The 21,281-nt window shown below is 41.9% G+C and overlaps 2 protein-coding genes across 5 annotated transcripts in view; both read right to left on the minus strand.

Annotated features, from left to right (window-relative positions):
- LOC124115314 overlaps positions 1–3,181 on the minus strand; it is a 23,668-nt gene extending 20,487 nt beyond the window's left edge. The window contains exon 1 of one of the 2 annotated variants that reach the window (XM_046476244.2): positions 3,035–3,181. In XM_046476244.2, the coding sequence (XP_046332200.2) occupies positions 3,035–3,046 (12 nt within the window). In that variant the 5' untranslated portion in view covers positions 3,047–3,181. Of the gene's footprint in view, positions 1–719; positions 768–3,034 lie in introns of those variants that run through there. The other variant, XM_046476243.2, reaches the window with a different exon arrangement.
- A 5,551-nt stretch (positions 3,182–8,732) lies between these two features.
- LOC124115312 (phytanoyl-CoA hydroxylase-interacting protein-like) lies at positions 8,733–20,434 on the minus strand. Of its 3 annotated transcripts, none has more exons than XM_046476240.2 (5): positions 20,320–20,434; positions 15,362–15,680; positions 14,245–14,324; positions 12,445–12,754; positions 8,733–11,153 (listed from the first exon to the last, which is right to left on the minus strand). In XM_046476240.2, exons 1-5 carry the CDS (start codon positions 20,320–20,322, stop codon positions 10,330–10,332), a joined length of 1,536 nt encoding a protein of 511 aa, XP_046332196.2. In that variant the 5' UTR covers positions 20,323–20,434; the 3' UTR covers positions 8,733–10,329. The 3 variants fall into 3 exon arrangements, with proteins under 3 accessions (XP_046332196.2, XP_046332197.2, XP_046332198.2); XM_046476241.2 differs by having other exon boundaries at positions 15,362–15,492; positions 20,320–20,418; XM_046476242.2 differs by lacking the exon at positions 15,362–15,680 and having other exon boundaries at positions 20,320–20,431.
- Positions 20,435–21,281: the final 847 nt, after the last annotated feature.

Genomic DNA, 21,281 nt, shown 5'->3' on the forward strand with positions numbered 1-21,281 from the left:
AGCATATCCCATTACGGGTCATGTCAGAACGACCTTTCATCTGACCAATCAGAGCGTCGCTTACCAGATCGGAGAAGTGAAATCGGAATGTGTTTTCTTATCATGCAACCTCATGAGGAAGGGGAACAGTTACGCGCTGTACGACTGATTCCGTCGAAATCATTGTCTATCTCTCACTTCAATGTGATAATCATAATCGGGTGGGTACTGAGTAGGACCCGGGTACCCAGGACCCGTGGTTAGTCACGTGATTACATTGTTTAATGGCAAAAGTTATCTAGAACTCTATGGTTGCACTATAAGTGACAATTGTTCACATTTCTTTCTGACCATGCACACATTCCTTCTGACTTTCAGTAAACTTCAGTGTATTCATGACCAGATCAGTTTATACGTGTATCTAAATGTGAGTTACGATAACATTAGCTTTACGATAACTTTTATGGAACGGACGCCTTAATTCTAAAGGTGGGCCGTTGTATGGTATTAAATTAATATCTGTCAACATTTGACGTTTTTTAAGTATTATTCTGTTAAACTCAATTGGACTTACTTTAGCTTGTCAAATACTAGAACTATTCACTCGTTTCATAAAATTGGTATTACATGGGAGCTCATTAAGGATTCTATATGTAAAACGTGAGGCAAAATATTACATAAACCTACAAAAAACAGGGCCCACCAAAATATGTTGAATAATAATAGACATAATATTTCACAGTGTTCCTTGAAGATCCCGTCATCACAAACATATTCTAGAACTTTAGGACCGCCTCAGTGGTCTTGTGGTAGAGCGTCCGCCCGGAGAGCGGAAGATCCATGGTTCGATCCCCGGCCGCATCATACCTAAAGACATTAAAAGATGGTACCTGTTGTTACCCCGTCTGGTGCTCGGCATTAAGGGTCTAAAACAAGGAATGGTCGGCTCGGAGTCAGTATACTGTGTCCGAGTGGGGTATTCATGTTAAACTGCAGCATGGTATCTCGGTGAGCTAGCACTATAAATCGGCATCAGTCCGGACTAGTACAAGCAGCCACACAAACACACACACGTACATGCACGTCGCTATATAAGTGCAATAATCTTGAACGCGACGTTAAACCCCATTTCACCTCACCTCACCACCTAGAACTTTAGCATGAACATGAACCAGTCGCCCTGAATAGAAGGTGAGGTGAAGTGAAATGGGATTAACGTCATGTTAGGATTATTGCACTTAAATAGCTACATGTGTGTGTGTGGCTGCTTGTACGTAGCCAAGTGACTAAAGCCTTTGCTATGAATATGAACCAGCCCCTATGCATATGACCCAGCCCCTGTGAACATGAACCAGCCCGTATGACCATGAACCAGCCCCTATGAACATGAACCAGCCCCTATGAACATGAACCAACCCTATGCATATGATCCAGCTGCTGTGAACATGAACAGGCTCCTATGAACCAGCCCCTATGACCATGAACCAGCCCCTATGATCATGAACCAACCCCTATGAACATGAACCAGCCCCTATGATCATGAACCAGCCCCTATGATCATGAACCAACCCCTGTGAACATGAACCAGCCCCTATGAATATGAACCAGCCCCTATGAACATGAACCAACCCCTATGAACATGAACCAGCCCCTATGATCATGAACCAACCCCTATGAACATGAACCAACCCCTATGATCATTAACCAGCCCCTATAAACATGAACCAGCCCCTATGAACATGAACCAGCCCCTATGAATATGAACCAGCCCCTATGAACATGAACCAACCCCTATGAACATGAACCAACCCCTATGATCATTAACCAGCCCCTATAAACATGAACCAACCCCTATGAACATGAACCAGCCCCTATGATCATGAACCAGCCCCTATGAACATGAACCAGCCCCTATGAACATGAACCAGCCCCTATGAATATGAACCAGCCCCTATGAACATGAACCAACCCCTATGAACATGAACCAACCCCTATGATCATGAACCAGCCCCTATGAACATGAACCAGCCCCTATGAACATGAACCAGCCCCTATGAATATGAACCAGCCCCTATGAACATGAACCAACCCCTATGAACATGAACCAGCCCCTATGATCATGAACCAACCCCTATGAACATGAACCAACCCCTATGATCATGAACCAGCCCTTATGAACATGAACCAGCCCCTATGAACACGAACCAGCCCCTATGAATATGAACAAGCCCCATTGAATATGAACCAGCCCCTTTGATCATGAACCAGCCCCTATGAACATGAACCAGCCCCTACGATCATGAACCAGCCCCTATGAACATGAACCAGCCCCTATGAACATGAACAAGCCCCTATGAACATGAACCAGCCCCTGTGAACATGAACCAGCCCCTGTGAACATGAACCAGCCCCTGTGAACATTAACCAACCCCTATGAACATGAACCAGCCCCTGTGAATATGAACCAGCCCCTGAGAATATGAACCAGCCCCAATGACCATGGCCATGAACAAGGCCTATGTTCATGAGCATGAACTAGCCCCTATGAACTTGTTTATTCATACATGCCTCAAATTGTGCCTTTTTTTGCAGACAGTGTGTATTGAAGTATCGAGAAATCAAATTTTAGTTCACAACTCCTTTTATTTACACTTTCAAGCTACCAACTGTAAAACACGAGCTAGGTTTTGCTGACCTGTGACCTGACCATCCCCTACAGTAGACTATATTAAAATGTCTAAAGAATTAATAGAGTTAGTTATTTTCATTTATTTGAAAAAAATATTATTGAGCATCTGTATATGTTAAAAAAGTAATTGAACTTCTAAACCAAAAAAAAGACTTAGTTCTATTTATTTATTTGAAAAAAACCATAATTGAGCACCTGTTTATGTTTAAAAAAGAAATCCTAAACAAAATATCCTGATCTCAAATCAGAATCCTCTCGTCCCCCCTCCCAACCACCAACCACCCCCCTTCCTCTGAAAATCCAATAGTTGCTCCTTTAATCTTTAGCACTGCTGAAATTAGGACAGGTTTAGTGAGGTATACTTACACTGCCGTCCATCGTGTCCTGCTGTCAAACGCTCTCCAGACAGAGTGTGCAGTATTGGTGCAAGCCAGGGCACTGATACTTTCATTCCTGTTTCCACGAAAGAGCGACAAAACGAAACTAGGTTGTGTCATCTTGTTTATTTATAACTACCAGTTCCTGCTGGACATGGAGGCTGGATTATGTATATGTGGGGGGGCATACTTCTCAGAGGTGTGGCAGGGTTTGAGAAATGGTACGGGGGGGGTGTCAGGGAAAACTACCAAAGTCACCAAGACTGGACAGAACAAAGAGATAAGGTTTAGACTCGACTACCATAAATCGATCGATCAATGTGGATCAATAAATCATCCCTACTTCCTTGAAATGCACAACTTTTGGTTTCATTTCTGTGAAACTCCATTATTCCCAGTACTGCTTCCTCTTCATGGAAATCACTGCCCCTACCACAGTCCATGAAGGAAACGTGCTCACCCCCTCAATACTTGACTTGTCTTGTCAGTACACTACAAAAATGCTTTCGTCAAGGACCGCATTTCAATGACCCATTGTATGTGTGTATTACTACAGAGAAGCAGGGGGTGGCTGAGTAAGCCGAAGTGTTGCCTTTTGTCACTCTCCCATTACAGCCTATGCTTTGTGTGGACAGCATGTTTGCTGTTCCTGTTGTGTGTCAGGCATGGGTGCATGGCCTAGCGGTATGTGTGTTAGCTTGTTATGCAGATGGTCTGGGTTTGATTCTTACACTTGTTACATAAGGTCTATTCCAGTGACTTCCATCTGTTGAAGGGGCGGTGGGGTAGCCTAGTGACTAAAACGTTTGCTTGTCACGCCGAAGGGGCATGAACCAGCCCCTTTGGGCATGAACTACTACCTATGAGCATAAACTAACCCCTATGACCATATCATGGGTGGATACCCCCCCCTTTATTTAAAAAAACAACTGTATTTCTGTAAAAATTACCACAAAAGACAATAAGTAGATCTTAATTGTGCACCCCCCCTTTTAAAAAAAGCTGTATCCGCCCATGCATATGGTCTGGGTTTCATTCTTACACTTGTTACATAAGGTCTGTTTCAGTGACTTCCATCTGTTGAAGGGGCGTTGGGGTAGCCAAGTGATTAAAGCGTTTGCTTGTCAAGCCGAAGGCCTGGGTTCTTTTCCCCAAATGGATCAAATGTGTGAAGCCTGTTTCTTGTGACTCACGCTGTGATATTGCTGGAATATTGCCAAAATCGGTGTACAACCTAGGCACTCACTCACACTCCATCTGTTGAGAGACTTCTGTATTGATTGGGAGTATCAAACTATGTTAACACCTCCCCAGCAGTTTGTGGCAGTAAGAGACTGCCTCCGTGGTCTAGTGGTAGAGCGTCCGCCCGGAGAGCGGAAGGTCCGGGGTTTGATCCCCGGCCGCGTCATACGAAAAGACGTTAAAAGATGATACTTGTTGTTACCCAGTCTGGCGCTCAGTATTAAGGGGCTAAAGGGACTGGTCAGCTCAGAGTCAGTATACTGTGTCTGAGTTTGATATTCGTGTTAAACTGCGGCATGGTATGTCAGTGGGCTAGCACAATAAATTGGCATCAGACCGGACTAGTACAAGCAGTCACACCACACACACGTACATGCATGTCTTTGTTGATGCATGTCATCGATCCCAATTGCGTGGATCGATGCTCATGATGTCAATCACTGGATTGTCTGGTCCAGACTCAATTATTTGCAGACCAAGTGCGGCGTTAAACAACAAACCAACCAACCAACCAACCAACCAACCAACCAACCAACGTACATGCACGTCGCTATATAAGTGCAATAATCTTGGATGCGACATTAAACCCCGTTTCACCTCACCTCACTTTGTTGCAGTAAGATAAACCAGGGTACAATTGATCCCCCTAAATTATCCTTGTCCGAGGAGTCATGGTTTGTCTGGTCCAGACTTAATCATTTACACTGGTCCCCAGGAACCTTGGATGTTGTAGGGGCAGCTTAATGAACCTGAGGGCGGTCGGGTAGCCTAGTGGTTAAAGCGTTCGCTCATCACGCCGAAGACCCGGGTTTGATTCCCGACATGGGTACAATGTGTGAAGCCCATTTCTGGTGTCCCCCGCCCTGATATTGCTGGAATATTGCTAAAAGCGGCGTAAAACCATACTCACTCACTCACTAATGAACCTGATGACCAGGCTCTGTGACTTTGTTGAGTATGTGTCATCTTAACAGCATTGAGGGGCACGGGTGGCCCAGTCGTCTAAGCCGCCGCGATTCGCTGTGCAGAGTTGCGTCCCTTGGGCACGCCAGAAACCTACGATTGTGGGTTCGAATCCCGGTTCGCCCCGATTATTTTTCTAGGTTTGTCAGCACCATACCTGTGCTCGTGGGTTTCACCGAAGTGGTAAACGTCTGAGACCTGCATCACTTCGGGCTTTCCTCCCACATTAAGCTGACATGCCGTGATGTAACTGGAATACTGTTTAAAGCTGGGGACTTCCCAGAATCTATCCCCCTTTCCCAGAATCTACCCGTGTAGATAATAACAAATTGTTGTCGAATCCAAAAATTAAAAATGTTGTTTTATACATGCAAAGAAGAAAAAAATATTGTTTAAACTAATAAAAAATGTCTTACAAATCACATTGACTTAAAAGACCTACCTGCTTTTGATTGCATATAAAATCATTTTGAAACCAATTATAAGTATGCACTTGTGTCTGTAAGTACCTTTGTTTGTGGAGGCATGTATCACAGTATCGAGAATATATTCTGACTACGGAAGACATCACATAATTAAAAGCATCTAATTATTTGGCCATTTACATTCTCATCTTCTAAATATAGTCAGATGGGCATAATAAATTTCATGAAGCAACTGTCATTGTCTTAGTCAGAGGTTTTATATTATTTATATTTGAACTGGTGTGGCAATTTAAATAACAGGATATGAATGTTTTAAAACAAATTAGATGTGTACTGAATAGGCATTTATGTAAACTTAATTTTACTTATTTTAAACAGGGCTTTACCTGTGTCAAATGTTTTTGACAAATCCCCAGCTGAATTTGATTCTGCAAAACAGTGGTTAATGTGTATTGATTATAATAACTGGCTTGTAGAATTATGGAATTATAGAAATTTCGTAAATGGTAATAAGCTAAGAACGTATAGACAATTTAAAACGGAGGTTTATACAGAGAAGTATGTCAGTGCTTCACTTGATAGATATGAAAGAAGTATTTTGGGTACATTCCGTCGTGGAACCCTGCCTTTAGAGATTGAACTAGGAAGATACACAAAACCTGTAACAACTTTAATACATAGACTCTGCAAGTTTTGTACCAACTGTGTTAAAGATGAAATACACTTTCTTGTAACTTGTCATCTTTACTCAGACCTAAGTAATAATTTGTTTTTATTCTATTTCTAGTTTAGATCCTTCCTTCCTACAACTTAATCCAGCAGACCAGTTTATTTTTATAATGAATAATGATTCACTATGTAATAAGTTAGCCGTATTACTAACAAAACTGTATAAGCGTCGTTGTCACACACTCTCTTAATATCATGTCACTACCCAATTAATGCCGTTTTAATGCCCAATTGCGTGGATCGACGCTCATGATGTCAGTCACTGGATTGTCTGGTCCAGACTCGATTATTTACAGACCGCAGTCATTTAGCTGGAGTGCGGCGTAAAAAAACCAACCAACCAACCAACCAACTGTTTTAATGCATTGATGTATATTTTATATTTTATATTTTAACTATTGATGTAACAAGACTGAGTCAGATGTATTCCCCCAAAGAAAACTTCATGGACATTCATGTACATTCTCATCTCCTATGTGAGATTTCTTTAGTTATGATTACCTTTTGGAAAAACTGGTGCTCCCACCTTTGTCTTCTCAGTTTGAATAACAGGATATGAATGTGTTAAAACTAATTGTGTACTGAACAGCCATTTATGTAAACTTAATCAGATGACAAGGGAACTCACAGAGTATACCCTGGGGTTTGGTTCTGGGAAAGGGGGGTAGATTCTGGAGGGCCCCAGAATCTACCCAGGTATAGATTGAAGGGGGGGTATACTTTCACTGGGTTCAGTTTCCCACCGGGTTCAGTCTCCTACTGGGTTCAGTTTCCCACTGGGTTCAGTTTCCCACCAGGTTCAGTTTCCCACCGGGTTCAGTTTCCCACCGGGTTCAGTCTCCTACTGGGTTCAGTTTCCCACTGGGTTCAATTTCCCACCAGGTTCAGTTTCCCACCGGGTTCAGCTTCCTACTTGGTTCAGTTTCCCACCGGGTTCAGTTTCCAACTGGGTTCAGTTTCCCACTGGGTTCAGTCTCCTACTGGGTTCAGTTTCCCACTTGGTTCAGTTTCCCACCAGGTTCAGTTTTCTACCGGGCTCAGTTTCCCACCGGGTTCAGTTTCCCACCGGGTTCAGTCTCCAACTGGGTTCAGTTTCCCACTGGGCTCAGTTTCCCACTGGTTTCAGTTTCCCACTGGGTTCAGTTTCCTACTGGGTTCAGTTTCCCACCGGGTTCAGTTTCCAACTGGGTTCAGTTTCCCACCGGGTTCAGTCTCCTACTGGGTTCAGTTTCCCACTGGGCTCAGTTTCCCACCAGGTTCAGTTTCCCACAGGCTCAGTTTCCCACTTGGTTCAGTTTCCCATTCGGTTCAGTTTCCCATTCGGTTCAGTTTCCCACTTGGTTCAGTTTCCCATTCGGTTCAGTTTGCCACCGGGTTCAGTTTCCCATCGGGTTCAGTTTCCCATTCGGTTCAGTTTCCCACTTGGGTACAATGTGTGAAGCCTATTTCTGGTGTCCTCCACCGTGATATTGCTAGAACATTGCTAAAAGCAGCGTAAAACTCACTCACGAGTGACGAGACCTGACCTTTCTGATTCTCTCTGATCTGTTTTACACAGTGGACCAAGGTTTAATACATTTGGCATTATATTAAAGTATGTTTCGGTTCTTATTTATTAGTTGCTTATGTGCATTGTTATGTTGATACACATGAAGTATTCATATATTGTAGTCAAGCTAATAAATATTGGCGCAACTTCCAGTGCTTCAAATTAGGCCCCTTCCTAAAAACTAGTTGAAAATCTAATAATTCAAGCTTTATAAATATGATCTGATTATTGTGTGGTATAGATCTGACTGTTGAATCCAAATGACCAAAACTAAACAAATATCTGTAATTTTTCGGATTGAACTGAAAGAATCTTGTCGTCAATTTTGTATTTATTGTTACTGTTAAATTGCTGCTGTTCTGCCGTAAAAATATACAAAACAATCACTTTGACCACAAATGCATTGAATGTGTCACATGTACACATGACCATGTGCTCTGCTATTTATAGCACAACCGTAATTAAGCTCTGCCATCTGTGATTGATGCAGACGCCAAACACGATCGATTCAATTTTTGACAAAATTTATTGGCTTGTATCTATATAGGGAGCCATTTGTGGTATCCATGGTTTGTCATTCAAGTTGATATGAAGTTTGATGGTCAATGGTGATCTTGTTTGCATACGGTTTTCAAAACGCTTCTCCCGACACTGGGTTGTTTTACATTGTCAGTCATTAGTGCATGTCGAAATTTTTTACAAATTTGTGACTGACTTACGAAAGAATGTTTTCTACACCACATTAATCTTTGAATTCAATACACTTTTTGTACAATATATCATTACAATTCTCAGTGTCATGTGTAATACCACATTGTCCTTTTGGCTTGACGTCATAAACCCTACCAGGTCAGTCTTATGATAATGACAAGAAAGCAAGAGAAATTATGGGATGTTTAAGTGATGCCGTTCAAAGTGATCTTGCCAGTGAACTGAACATTTCACAATGTTAATGACATCATCTGGGATCAGATTTTTTTTTCCTAATAATATACTACTAAAGTTAATTTTTCGTCTGGTGTCAACATGCACCAGGTGCAAGCTGAATCTAGTTCCTAAATCATGGCCGACAACAAAGCTTAGTTCTATGTTTTTGCGTATTATCGTCAAAAGGAAACACGCATCTAAAATGTTTCGTTCAAACTTCATCTACAGAGAATGAAACTTCAGAGACATTTCACCATAACTTGTGTCAAAATTCACAATTTGCCTGGCGGAATTATATTTGGAAATTTTGAATTTGATGAAACTTAGCAAGCCAAATGGGATCCATTTTAAGCCTGATTGAGTATCAACATGATCAATAATCTACAAGGATGAAAATGTTTACAATTGCAGGTTAGTGCTTCTGAGAATATCATTTGATAAATAGACAGAATATGAACACAGTTAAACATGAACACAGATACTTTGGCGTTTCTTTTGTATATTTGACCAACATGAGTATTGTCTGCATTTAATCATATTCACATAGTTGGAGATGTTTGCATGGATTCACCTATTTGATGAAAAGCACTTGATGTGGATCTAATTATTATAGGAAAACTTAGTATAAATGTTATATCATGATACATTGTTCGAAACTGAACCTCCGCCACCTTGCGGGCAATTTATAGTCAGAGTGGGGCTTTAAGGATTACGCTTAAGCGCCAGCACAAATCTTGGTTCAGTAATTATCTGCTGCTCTCACTATGCCAGGTTAGGTCTTATCACCTACTGGCTGAGCTTTTTCCTTTCAAATCTGCAATCACAAAAGAATAGTTGTATCTTCATATAGTTTTTCTTTCTGTTACCTTGACAACCCAATATGTCAAGTATTGGGGCTCTTTCTTTGCCTCTGTGAATGTCAGGTCTCTCATAGCTCTGGCACTGTATAGGCTATAGGTTCACTGTAGTATTTGCCGAATGTATGTCACTTCATCAAAACACTTAAAAATAATCAAGATGTTTTTGTTACCCCTCAATTCAATTCAAAGTGGGCAGATCATGGTTTGAGGTGGCAGAACTGTTTCTTTGGAATTCCACAAATCCTTCACAAATATGAAGTTAACTTTGTCCATCTGTTCCTTAAGCCTTGGTGCCAAGGTTGCATGGTGGGCAGTTAGTATTCTTTGGAATTCCGTCCTTCTTGTCCTTCACAAATATGAAGTTAACTTTGTCCATCTGTTCCTTAAGCCTTGGCGCCAAGGTTGCATAGTGGGCAGTTAGTATTCTTTGGAATTCCGTCCTTCTTGTCCTTCACAAATATGAAGTTAACTTTGTCCATCTGTTCCTTAAGCCTTGGCACCAAGGTTGCATAGTGGGCAGTTAGTATTCTTTGGAATTCCGTCCTTCTTGTCCTTCACAAATATGAAGTTAACTTTGTCCATCTGTTCCTTAAGCCTTGGCACCAAGGTTGCATACTGGGCAGTTAGTATTCTTTGGAATTCCATCCTTCTTGCTTTCCCCTAAACCCTGGACAGATTTGAAGTAAACTCTGCCCTCGCCACATCTCCTTTCCAAGCCCCTGATGTCGACATCCTCGGTGTACAAAAACTCCACATGAAACTTGTGGACAGACACCATCGTGAACGTCTTCTGGACAGCATTCTGGCGGGATGGTAGACTGTAGGGTGAAGCATGATGCGAGTATCCCTGGGACATCGACAGAGACCCGAAAGTGCTGGATAACCCTGAAAGCTGACCATAGCCTGGGTTGTTTGCTGCCGATCCAGTGCCTTGTTTGATGGTGAAAAAAGGATTATCCTTCAAGTCCAGTTCAAGAAGTCTTCCCTCACAGAATCTGTCTTCAGCTGATCCCGTCTTTGTGACCACAACTGTGACGTAGTGTGTTTCATAGAGACAGTAAAAGTCTGCAAAATACATCCTGGTGTCCCATGTAAACAGTTCCTCTGCAGGGATGAAAAGTCGTTTGTCTCCAAAGTACGAGAAGTCTGGTGGCTTCCGTGTACGGGTATCCAGTGACCCACTGAAGAAGAGTCCATTAATCTTCTTGTTGATCGCAGAATATGGGTCGCCATTGTTGTCCTTGATGTACTTCTCCATCACTCCACCTTTGTTGGACATGATGTGTGTGTAGTATCGCTCAGGCTTACTGCGGTAGAACTGTTTGATGGTGTATTTCCCAGGGTTCCGAGACTTGCTGTGACAGTAAGTGACTGCCATGGTTTTCAGCTGTTGTAGTTCCTCTTTGGACATGCCTGAAAGATGAAGAGTGTCATGTGTCAAAACTTCTTGAAAAGGTCTGTCTTATCACTGTTATAATCTGTAGTAGGTGCCCTCTAATTGGTGCCCTCTCATAGGCGCCATCTCATAGGCGCCCTCTCATAGGCGCCCTCTCATAGGCGCCCTCTAATTGGCGCCCTCTCATAGGCGCCCTCTAATTGGCGCCCTCTAATTGGCGCCCTCTCATAGGCGCCCTCTCATAGGTGCCCTCTAGTTGGCGCCCTCTCATAGGCGCCCTCTCATAGGCGTCCTCTCATAGGCGCCCTCTCATAGGTGCCCTCTAATTGGCGCCCAGTGACAGCAGAGCAATATAGATTTTGGTCAAATGTCTTATGTTTACTGCAGGGGTTTGCATTGTATTCTCGACTCCCTACGCAGGATGCTTTGCCTACTTGTTCTGTAAGGCTCCTGGACGGGTTATCAATTCTAATTATAGAAAAAAAAATACAAAACAGGAATGAAGTTTAATTTAAAGTTTATTTTAGCAAAAACAATAGGGGGCAAATCTTCATCCTAAATACCCTTCCTACTTTCCCCATTTCCTTACCTACGTAATACCATTCAAACCTACATTATTCTTTCTTAAACGTAGTCTTAATTACACCCTTCTAACTAACTCCTCAAAATATAATGTCCCCAAACAATCCTTTTCAATTCCTACTCTATTTCTCCTCCACCCATAACTAACACTTACCTCAGAAAAAACATTATCCCAAACAAAACAAAACGAACTACTAATCCAAAAAGAAAAAGGTAATAAAAGAGGTCTTGGTTCAAGACATATGAGTTGACCACTTTCTTTTCCCAGATGCTGGTGAAAGGAAGATTGACGACCCCATACCCAGGGTAGGCTTATATAGCCGACATGCGGACCATGTGACCCGGCAAACGGACACAACCAATGAACACGCTCCTTGCATCTCGGCTCTCTCAACCATGGCTTCTGCTGAGCCGAGCATGCAAGAAGCGTGGCATCGTCACATCTTCCCAGCCACTACGCCCGTGTGGGCATAAGCTTCTACACAAGGACTACAAAGATAGGTACTACGTCAGCCGCCCAAATCCTTTTAATCTAACCCACCAGCTATATATTTCTAAATATTGACTTTAGCCAAACACAAATCCTGGGCCGACCCCAAATCTAATTACATTCCAGGTTGTTTGTTTTCTAACACCACACTCAACAATGTTCTGGCTATATGACAGCACATTTCAGGTTGTGAGATATGAAGGTACTGTAGAGGGAGTGAGTTGAACACAACTTACATGTCTTGATTGAGATCACACTTGACTTTCTGCATGCTTCGTACTGATAGCACACTGGAGATTGTTGTCCAAATGTATACTTCTTGTAAAGTTTGAGTCCCACGACCTTGACCTTGTAGTTGGTCCTGGACCGACAGACAGGCAGGAGTGGGATGCCAGCGCTGACCGGGGCAGACGACATCACAACGTACTCCTTCTGACTTCTCTCACAGAACACAACACACAGACCTGCCTTGCTGTCAGAAGGTCCTGTAGGCTTGAGGCTGTAGTCCAGTGGTGCCTTGTGTACCACCTCCATCTCTAAGACGTCCTGTACATAGAAGTTAAGCCTAGTGAATGAGTATGTTTTTACGCCCCTTTTAGCAATATTCCAGCAATATCACGGCGGGGGACACCAGAAATGGGCTTCACACATTGTACCCATGTCGGGAATTGAACCCGGGTCTTCGGCGTGACGAGCAAACGCTTTAACCACTAGGCTACCCGACCTCCCCAGAAGTTAAAGACTACTATCTTCTAAGGGCATTAAGTCATGGTCTGTGTATGTCCAACACATTTTTAAAAATACATATATATGACCATTTTTTTTAAACGGTTTTGTTTGTTTAATGCCGCACTCAGCAATATTCCAGCTATGTGACAACAGCCTGTAAATAATCAAGTGTAGGCCAGACTATCCAGTGTCCACAACCATCCACGCCGTCAAGGTACGAGGACACGCCATTAACCAAGTCACTGCGCCTGACCACCCGATTCATTTAGTTGCCTACAACTAGCAGGGGGCACGGGTGTCCAAGTCGTCTAAGGCGCCGCGATTCGCTGTGCAGAGTTGCGTCCCTTAGGCACGCCAGAAACCTATGATTGTGGGTTCAAATCCCGATTTTGTTTCAAGGTTTTTCAGCACCATACGCGTGCTCGTGGGTTTCACCGAAGTGGTACATGTCTGAGACCTGCACCACTTCGGGCTTTCCTCCCACATGAAGCTGACAAGCCGTGATATGACTGGAATATTGTTAAAAGCGGCGTTAAACCCAACTCACTCACTCACTCACGCCTACAACCAGCTTTGGTTGCTGGGGATCTGTTCTATCCTGGAATTCTATCTTTGAATACTGAAACCTGGTGTGATTGATAATGACAGTCCTCTAGTTGAGGCCAGGGAATAGGCAGAACAGCAATATCACGGTGGGGGACACCAGAAATGGGCTTCACACATTGTACCCATGTCAGGAATCAAACCCAGGTCCTTGGAGTGACGAGCGGACGCTTTAACCACTAGGCTACCTGACCACCCCAACACCATAACATGGCCAAAGTGTCCTCACATCCACATTAAGGGCTAAAACAAGGACTGGTCAGCTCAGAATACTGTGTCTGAGTGGGGTATTCATGTTAAACTGCGGCATGGTATTTCAGTAGGCTAGCACTATAAATCGGCACCAGTCTGAACTGGTACAAGCAGCCACACACACACGTGCATGCACGTTGCTATATAAGTGAAACAGTCTTGAACACAACGTTAAACCCTCTTTCACCTCACATGTCAATATTAAGAAGATTCAAATTGGTCTGGGCCCACTTGCACAAAGCGATCTTAGCGCTAAGATGATTGTAACTCCCATACTTCAACATAGGCTTACGATAGTCTCAGCGCTAAGATCGCTTTGTGCAAGAGGGCCCTGGTCCTGTGGTATATTATTGTTGACTTTCAAGTTTAAGAAAAGAATGACAATCTTGACCAACAATCCTGACGTTGGGGCTTTATGCTGCTCGTGTCTATCAACGTATCAGGTTACCTACCTGTGCACCTAACATGTTTATCATTTTTCCCGGTGTAAACTGGTGAATTTTCCCTCTCAGGTCCATGGTCTTTATTCTCTCTGTAAGCAATGAAGCAGTCTATGTAGTTGACTCACTCAGTCACTCGAAACAAGATGGTTCTTGTACATTTAAAGTGGTAACTTAAGGTCACTTGTGTACATTGGAATGGGTGCTCTCCCTTTGTCACACTTTCTTTCAGGAGCAGAGCTCAAAGTCCGCTCAATACTTCTTGATCAAACTCTGCACAGATATCAGTTGTCTTTTGTTATTTAGGAATTTTGGATTTTTCCATTTTTTTCAGGTTCCATGACAACAAGGTAGACACAATTTTATGGATAACAACTTCTTTAATACTGTGAAAAGCGATGTTTCGGTATAGATCCCTATACCGTTGTCAAGGAAGACTTGCTTAACAACAGTATAAGGATCTATACCGAAACGTCGCTTTTCACAGTATTAAAGAAGTTGTTATCCATAAAATTGTATCTACCTTGTCATCCGTCAACTTCTAAGTAATGCCTATCAAACAATTTATCCATGACAACATTCAAATCAGTGAAAGGTCCATTTCCAGAGCATAACTGATGAACCATTTGTATTTTGACACTTTACTCACCCACACCCTGATGCTGCTTGTCCTGAACTAAGGTATAGAGTTCAGTCGAAAAGGAATTGTCCTGCCTATTCCTGCTTATTCCCTGGCCTCAAAAAGAGGATTGTTCTGTCTATTCCCTGGGCTCAACAAGAGGACTGTTCTGCCTATTCCTTGGTCAGGGAATAGGCAGAACAGTCCTCTTGTTGAGGTCAGGGAATAGGCAGAACAGTCCTCTTGTTGAGGTCAGGGAATAGGCAGAACAGTCCTCTTATTGAGGTCAGGGAATAGGCAGAACAGTCCTCTTGTTGAGGTCAGGGAATAGGCAGTACAGTCCTCTTGTTGAGGTCAGGGAATAGGCAGTACAGTCCTCTTGTTGAGGTCAGGGAATAGGCAGTACAGTCCTCTTGTTGAGGTCAGGGAATAAGCAGGTAAATTCTACTGAGCTTATGCTGAAACTCAGGGACTTTAGTCCACCGGCAGAAACATCGACCCTTAACATACCTTGTGGATTTGAAGCAGGAGAAATGACAACATTATCGGTTGCCTCCACCGAGTAGGAAGACACCTGGGGGGAACCGGCTTGTTCGGGGGAAACTTGCAGACCATACCCCTGAATGGTGTGCTCCTGCCCTCTGGAAAACCCATACCATCTATACACTAGGAGGGAACTTCTTTTGAACAGACACATTTGCTCCATGGTGCCAAGGTGGTTGTTGACTGCTATCAGGATGTGAAAATTGTCCCTCCATTTTATGTTTAGCTCCAGAAACGGGAAATCAGTGACTGATGATATTAATATCAGCTTTGTTTCATATAGATTCTGTAAATAATGAAATTTACATTATTTCATTACAACAGGCAGTGAACAACAGTTCACTAAAAATTTAATTTTATTATAGAAATTGGTTCCATCCGTGTGTGTGTGTGCGTGCGTGCGTGTTTGTGTGCGTGTTTGTGTTTGTGTTTGTGTTTGTGTGTGTGTGTGTGCGTGTGTATGTGCATGTGTGCGTCCCAATGTAGTTTTTCGGAGCACAACTCAGAAACCGTTAAATATTTCTCTACAAAACTTTGCATGTCTATCAGACTCATGCTGAACTGGTGCCTTTTGCTATATAGGAATTTTGTAAATTTTTATTTTTTACGTTTCCATGGCAACAAGTTGGACTTAGGTTCTATAAGGGTGCTGTTCGTTTCCGGAGCGTAACTCAAAAACTGTTAAATAATTTCTTACAAAACTTTGCATGTCTACTAGGCACATACTGAACTGGTGCCTTTTGCTATTTAGGAATTTTATAAATTTTCATTTTTTACGTTTCCATTGCAACAAGTTGGACTTAGGTTCTACAGGGGTGTGTTCGTTTCCAGAGCGTAACTCAAAAAACGTTAAATACTTTCTTACAAAACTTTGCATGTCTACTGGTCTGAGAGAATTGTTGGATCAGTTACCTGGTTTGGGACCATAACGTGTTAAAATGGGCAGGGGATATAGATGACTTTGTCAACTATACGCTTGTTTCATTTTTAAGTTTTCAAAATGGTCTTTGGGGTTGTGACTAATGTATTGTATGTGAAAACCATCCATTTGAGACTAAACAACCACACCATCTGTCTGAACTGTCATAGCGATCCACAGCCATCATATAGCTGGAATATTGCTGAGTGTGGCGTTAAACAACAAACAAACAAACATTTGAGTCTAAACAACCACACCCCCTATCCAGACTTTACAGGAAGTATTTAGTGAAGCTAACTACACACACTGATCTTGACCATTACCATATGCATTTTACTGAATGTTGTGAAGGTTTTAGAAAACACAAAATGTCAAGACACAAGATGTCTGTTGTTGTCATGCCACAAGATGTCTGTTGTCATGCCACAAGATGTCTGTTGTTGTCATGACACAAGATGTCTGTTGCTGTCATGCCACAAGATGTCTGTTGCTGTCATGCCACAAGATGTCTGTTGTCATGACACAAGATGTCTGTTGTCATGACACAAGATGTCTGTTGTTGTCATGACACAAGATGTCTGTTGTTGTCATGACACAAGATGTCTGTTGTTGTCATGACACAAGATGTCTGTTGTCATGACACAAGATGTCTGTTGCTGTCATGACAAAAGATGTCTGTTGTTGTCATGACACAAGATGTATGTTGTCATGACACAAGATGTCTGTTGTCATGCCACAAGATGCATGTTGTTGTCATGACACAAGATGTCTGTTGTCATGACACAAGATGTGTGTTGTCATGACACAAGATGCATGTTGTTGTCATGACACAAGATGTCTGTTGTTGTCATGACACAATATATCTGTTGTTGTCATGACACAAGATGTCTGTTGTTGTCATGACACAAGATGTCTGTTGTTGTCATGACACAATATATCTGTTGTTGTCATGACACAAGATGTCTGTTGTTGTCATGACGCAATATATCTGTTGTTGTCATGACACAAGATGTCTGTTGTTGTCATGACACAAGATGTCTGTTGTTGTCATGACACAATATATCTGTTGTTGTCATGTCACAATATATCTGTTGTTGTCATGACACAAGATGTCTATTGTTGTCATGACACAAGATGTCTGTTGTTGTCATGACACAATATATCTGTTGTTGTCATGACACAAGATGTCTGTTGTTGTCATGACACAAGATGTCTGTTGTTGTCATGACACAATATATCTGTTGTTGTCATGACACAATATATCTGTTGTTGTCATGACACAAGATGTCTATTGTTGTCATGACACAAAATGTATGTTGTTGTCATGACACAATATATCTGTTGTTGTCATGACACAATATGTCTGTTGTTGTCATGACACAAGATGCATGTTGTTGTCATGACACAAGATGTCTGTTGTTGTCATGACACAATATGTCTATTGTTGTCATGACACAAGATGTCTGTTGTTGTCATGACACAATATATATGTTGTTGTCATGACACAAGATGTCTGTTGTTGTCATGACACAAGATGTCTGTTGTTGTCATGACACAAAATGTATGTTGTTATGACACAAGATGTCTGTTGTCATGACACAATATGTCTGTTGTTATGACACAATATGTCTGTTGTTGTTATGACACAAGATGTCTGTTGTCATGACACAAGATGCCTGTTGTTGTCATGACACAAAATGTATGTTGTTATGACACAAGATGTCTGTTGTCATGACACAAGATGCCTGTTTTTGTCATGACACAAGATGTCTAGTGTCATGACACAATATGTCTATTGTTGTCATGACACAAGATGTCTGTTGTTGTCATGACACAATATATCTGTTGTTGTCATGACACAAGATGTCTGTTGTTGTCATGACACAAGATGTCTGTTGTTGTCATGACACAAAATGTATGTTGTTATGACACAAGATGTCTGTTGTCATGACACAATATGTCTGTTGTTGTTATGACACAAGATGTCTGTTGTTGTTATGACACAAGATGTCTGTTGTTGTTATGACACAAGATGTCTGTTGTCATGCCACAAGATGCCTGTTGTTGTCATGACACAAAATGTATGTTGTTATGACACAAGATGTCTGTTGTCATGACACAAGATGCCTGTTGTTGTCATGACACAAGATGTCTAGTGTCATGACACAATATGTCTATTGTTGTCATGACACAATATGTCTGTTGTTGTCATGACACAATATATCTGTTGTTGTCATGACACAAGATGTCTGTTGTTGTCATGACACAAGATGTCTGTTGTTGTCATGACACAAGATGTCTGTTGTCATGACACAATATGTCTGTTGTTGTCGTGACACAAGATGTCTGTTGTTGTCATGACACAAAATGTATGTTGTTATGACACAAGATGTCTGTTGTCATGACACAATATGTCTGTTGTTGTTATGACACAAGATGTCTGTTGTCATGACACAATATGTCTATTGTTGTCATGACACAAGATGTCTGTTGTTGTCATGACACAATATATCTGTTGTTGTCATGACACAAGATGTATGTTGTTGTCATGACACAAGATGTCTGTTGTCATGACACAAGATGTCTGTTGTCATGCCACAAGATGTATGTTGTTGTCATGACACAAGATGTCTGTTGTCATGACACAATATGTGTGTTGTCATGACAAGAGATGTCTGTTGTCATGCCACAAGATGTGTGTTGTCATGACAAGAGATGTCTGTTGTCATGCCACAAGATGTCTGTTGTCATGCCACAAGATGTCTGTTGTCATGCCACAAGATATGTGTTGTCATGACACAAGATGTCTGTTGTCATGCCACAAGATGTCTGTTGTCATGACAAGAGATGTCTGTTGTCATGACACAAGATGTCTGTTGTCATGCCACAAGATGTGTGTTGTCATGCCACAAGATGTGTGTTGTCATGACAAGAGATGTCTGTTGTCATGACACAAGATGTCTGTTGTCATGACACAAGATGTCTGTTGTCATGACACAAGATGTCTGTTGTCATGACACAAGATGTGTGTTGTCATGACGCAAGATGTCTGTTGTCATGGCGCAATATTTCTGTTGTTAATAGTTATGTACCAGGTCAATGTAGCCAGGACTAGTGACAATTTCTAACTCTGATTTAGATATCATCAATTACATAATATATAAGGACATGGCTCCATTATGACAGGCTCCGCCATCATGCATGATAGCGGAGCTTGAAATTAAGATAAGAGATATTATTGGATGAAATGGTCGCGGATATGGAGGTACTGGTGGACTGCAGCAATGAGCTTAACCCCTTTTAAGCAACCCCAACTGCAGCAACCGTTGCCAAGCAACCCATGTTGCAATGCAGCTATCGCTGCCAGGCAAGTACCATTGCCAAACCATGAGCGAGGGCAACTATTGTTGCCAAGCTGACCATCCGCTGTAAAGCGGACACTAAGCCATCTGCTGTAAAGCAGAATGGATAAATTGGTCCCTGCTGTAAAGCGGGAAACCCTATCCTAAATAATTTATAATTTGGGATGTATCCCAAGACACCAAATGTAACTTGTAATGCAGTCCACCAGCACCCCGCCCATCCGCAACATTTTATTCATGACAACATCATTATATACAAACATTATGCTCCAGTAAAATTCCACCAATTGACAACTGCAAAGCTTGAATAACTTGGAATTATGGATAACAGGGTTGGTGGGTGGGTGCAACGAACTATAGATGAATGTGCGAATATAACTATGTGTTGTACGGCTGAAAGCTGGAGAGCAAGTCCTGCGTGAGCTGATGTCACGCTACAACAGGTCATAGAAAATATAAACAAACGCTCCTTTACTGGACGTGCCAAGAGCAGATCTAGGCCAGAGACGATGGCACCATGCAAAACGGCACGGAATGAAGGTATTTCGCTGTAATAATATTAGCAACTGTGCCAAGCCTAACATAAAGGCATCTAGTTCTAATCACTAAATGCTAATATGTAGATGTTTGCTTCTATTTCCTACCATGATTCAGGAAATTATCACAAAGAGCATCAATATTTCAGTTGTAACGTAGTACAGTGGTTGGGTCAGGTAGCCTCTCTGTCATGTCTAGAACAGTCAGACTGCTTCTGAGAAGTTAGTTCTAAACATGGTGGGCCATGAGTTAATTCAGAGTATCCCATGTCAATGGCCTTAGAACTGCAGCTTCAAAGAAATCTGTTTAAATAGTTGAATTAATTAATAAATAATCTGAAGGTGCTGCTGCGTGACATGTTACCGAGAAGCACAGTAACACCTAAATGACCCCCCTCACATGGGTGCAGCTCTCAGGAAAGTAGTGTCATCTATTTCTTAGTACTGTGCTACTTTCTGTTTAGTTTCTAGGATTTAATATCAGAGAATTGTGTATGCCACACATACGGGCTATAGAAACTGTGTCACGTGTTTGCATACATCCGGATTAGCATTCTTTAAAGCTGTAGGTTGTACGGAGGCTCTTATAATATGTCATATGACTTGTGACATAGTTGCAAAGAATTTTGAACAAAAACAAGACTCAGTAGATTGACATGACATTCCAGCAGACAATTGTCATTATGAAACGAATGGGAATACATGTTTGTTGTACTGAATATGACACAGTAAGGCATGAAGGGTGAACAGAGGCACAGGACTTTCTTGTACTGCATTTGGCACAATTAGGAATCAGGGATGAATTTATGGAGGCACAGGACTTTCTTGTTCTGCATTTGGCACAATTAGAAATCAGGGATGAATTTATGGAGGCACAGGACTTTCTTGTTCTGCATTTGGCACAATTAGGAATCAGGGATGAATTTATGGAGGCACAGGACTTTCTTGTTCTGCATTTGGCACAATTAGAAATCAGGGATGAATTTATGGAGGCACAGGACTTTGTTGTACTGCATTTGGCACAATTAGAAATCAGGGATGAATGGAGAGGCACAGGACATTGTTGTACT

Source organism: Haliotis rufescens, unplaced genomic scaffold (genome assembly GCF_023055435.1).
Source record: "Haliotis rufescens isolate VD_foot unplaced genomic scaffold, xgHalRufe1.0.p SCAF_5, whole genome shotgun sequence".
NCBI classification, from domain to species: Eukaryota; Metazoa; Mollusca; class Gastropoda; order Lepetellida; family Haliotidae; genus Haliotis; species Haliotis rufescens.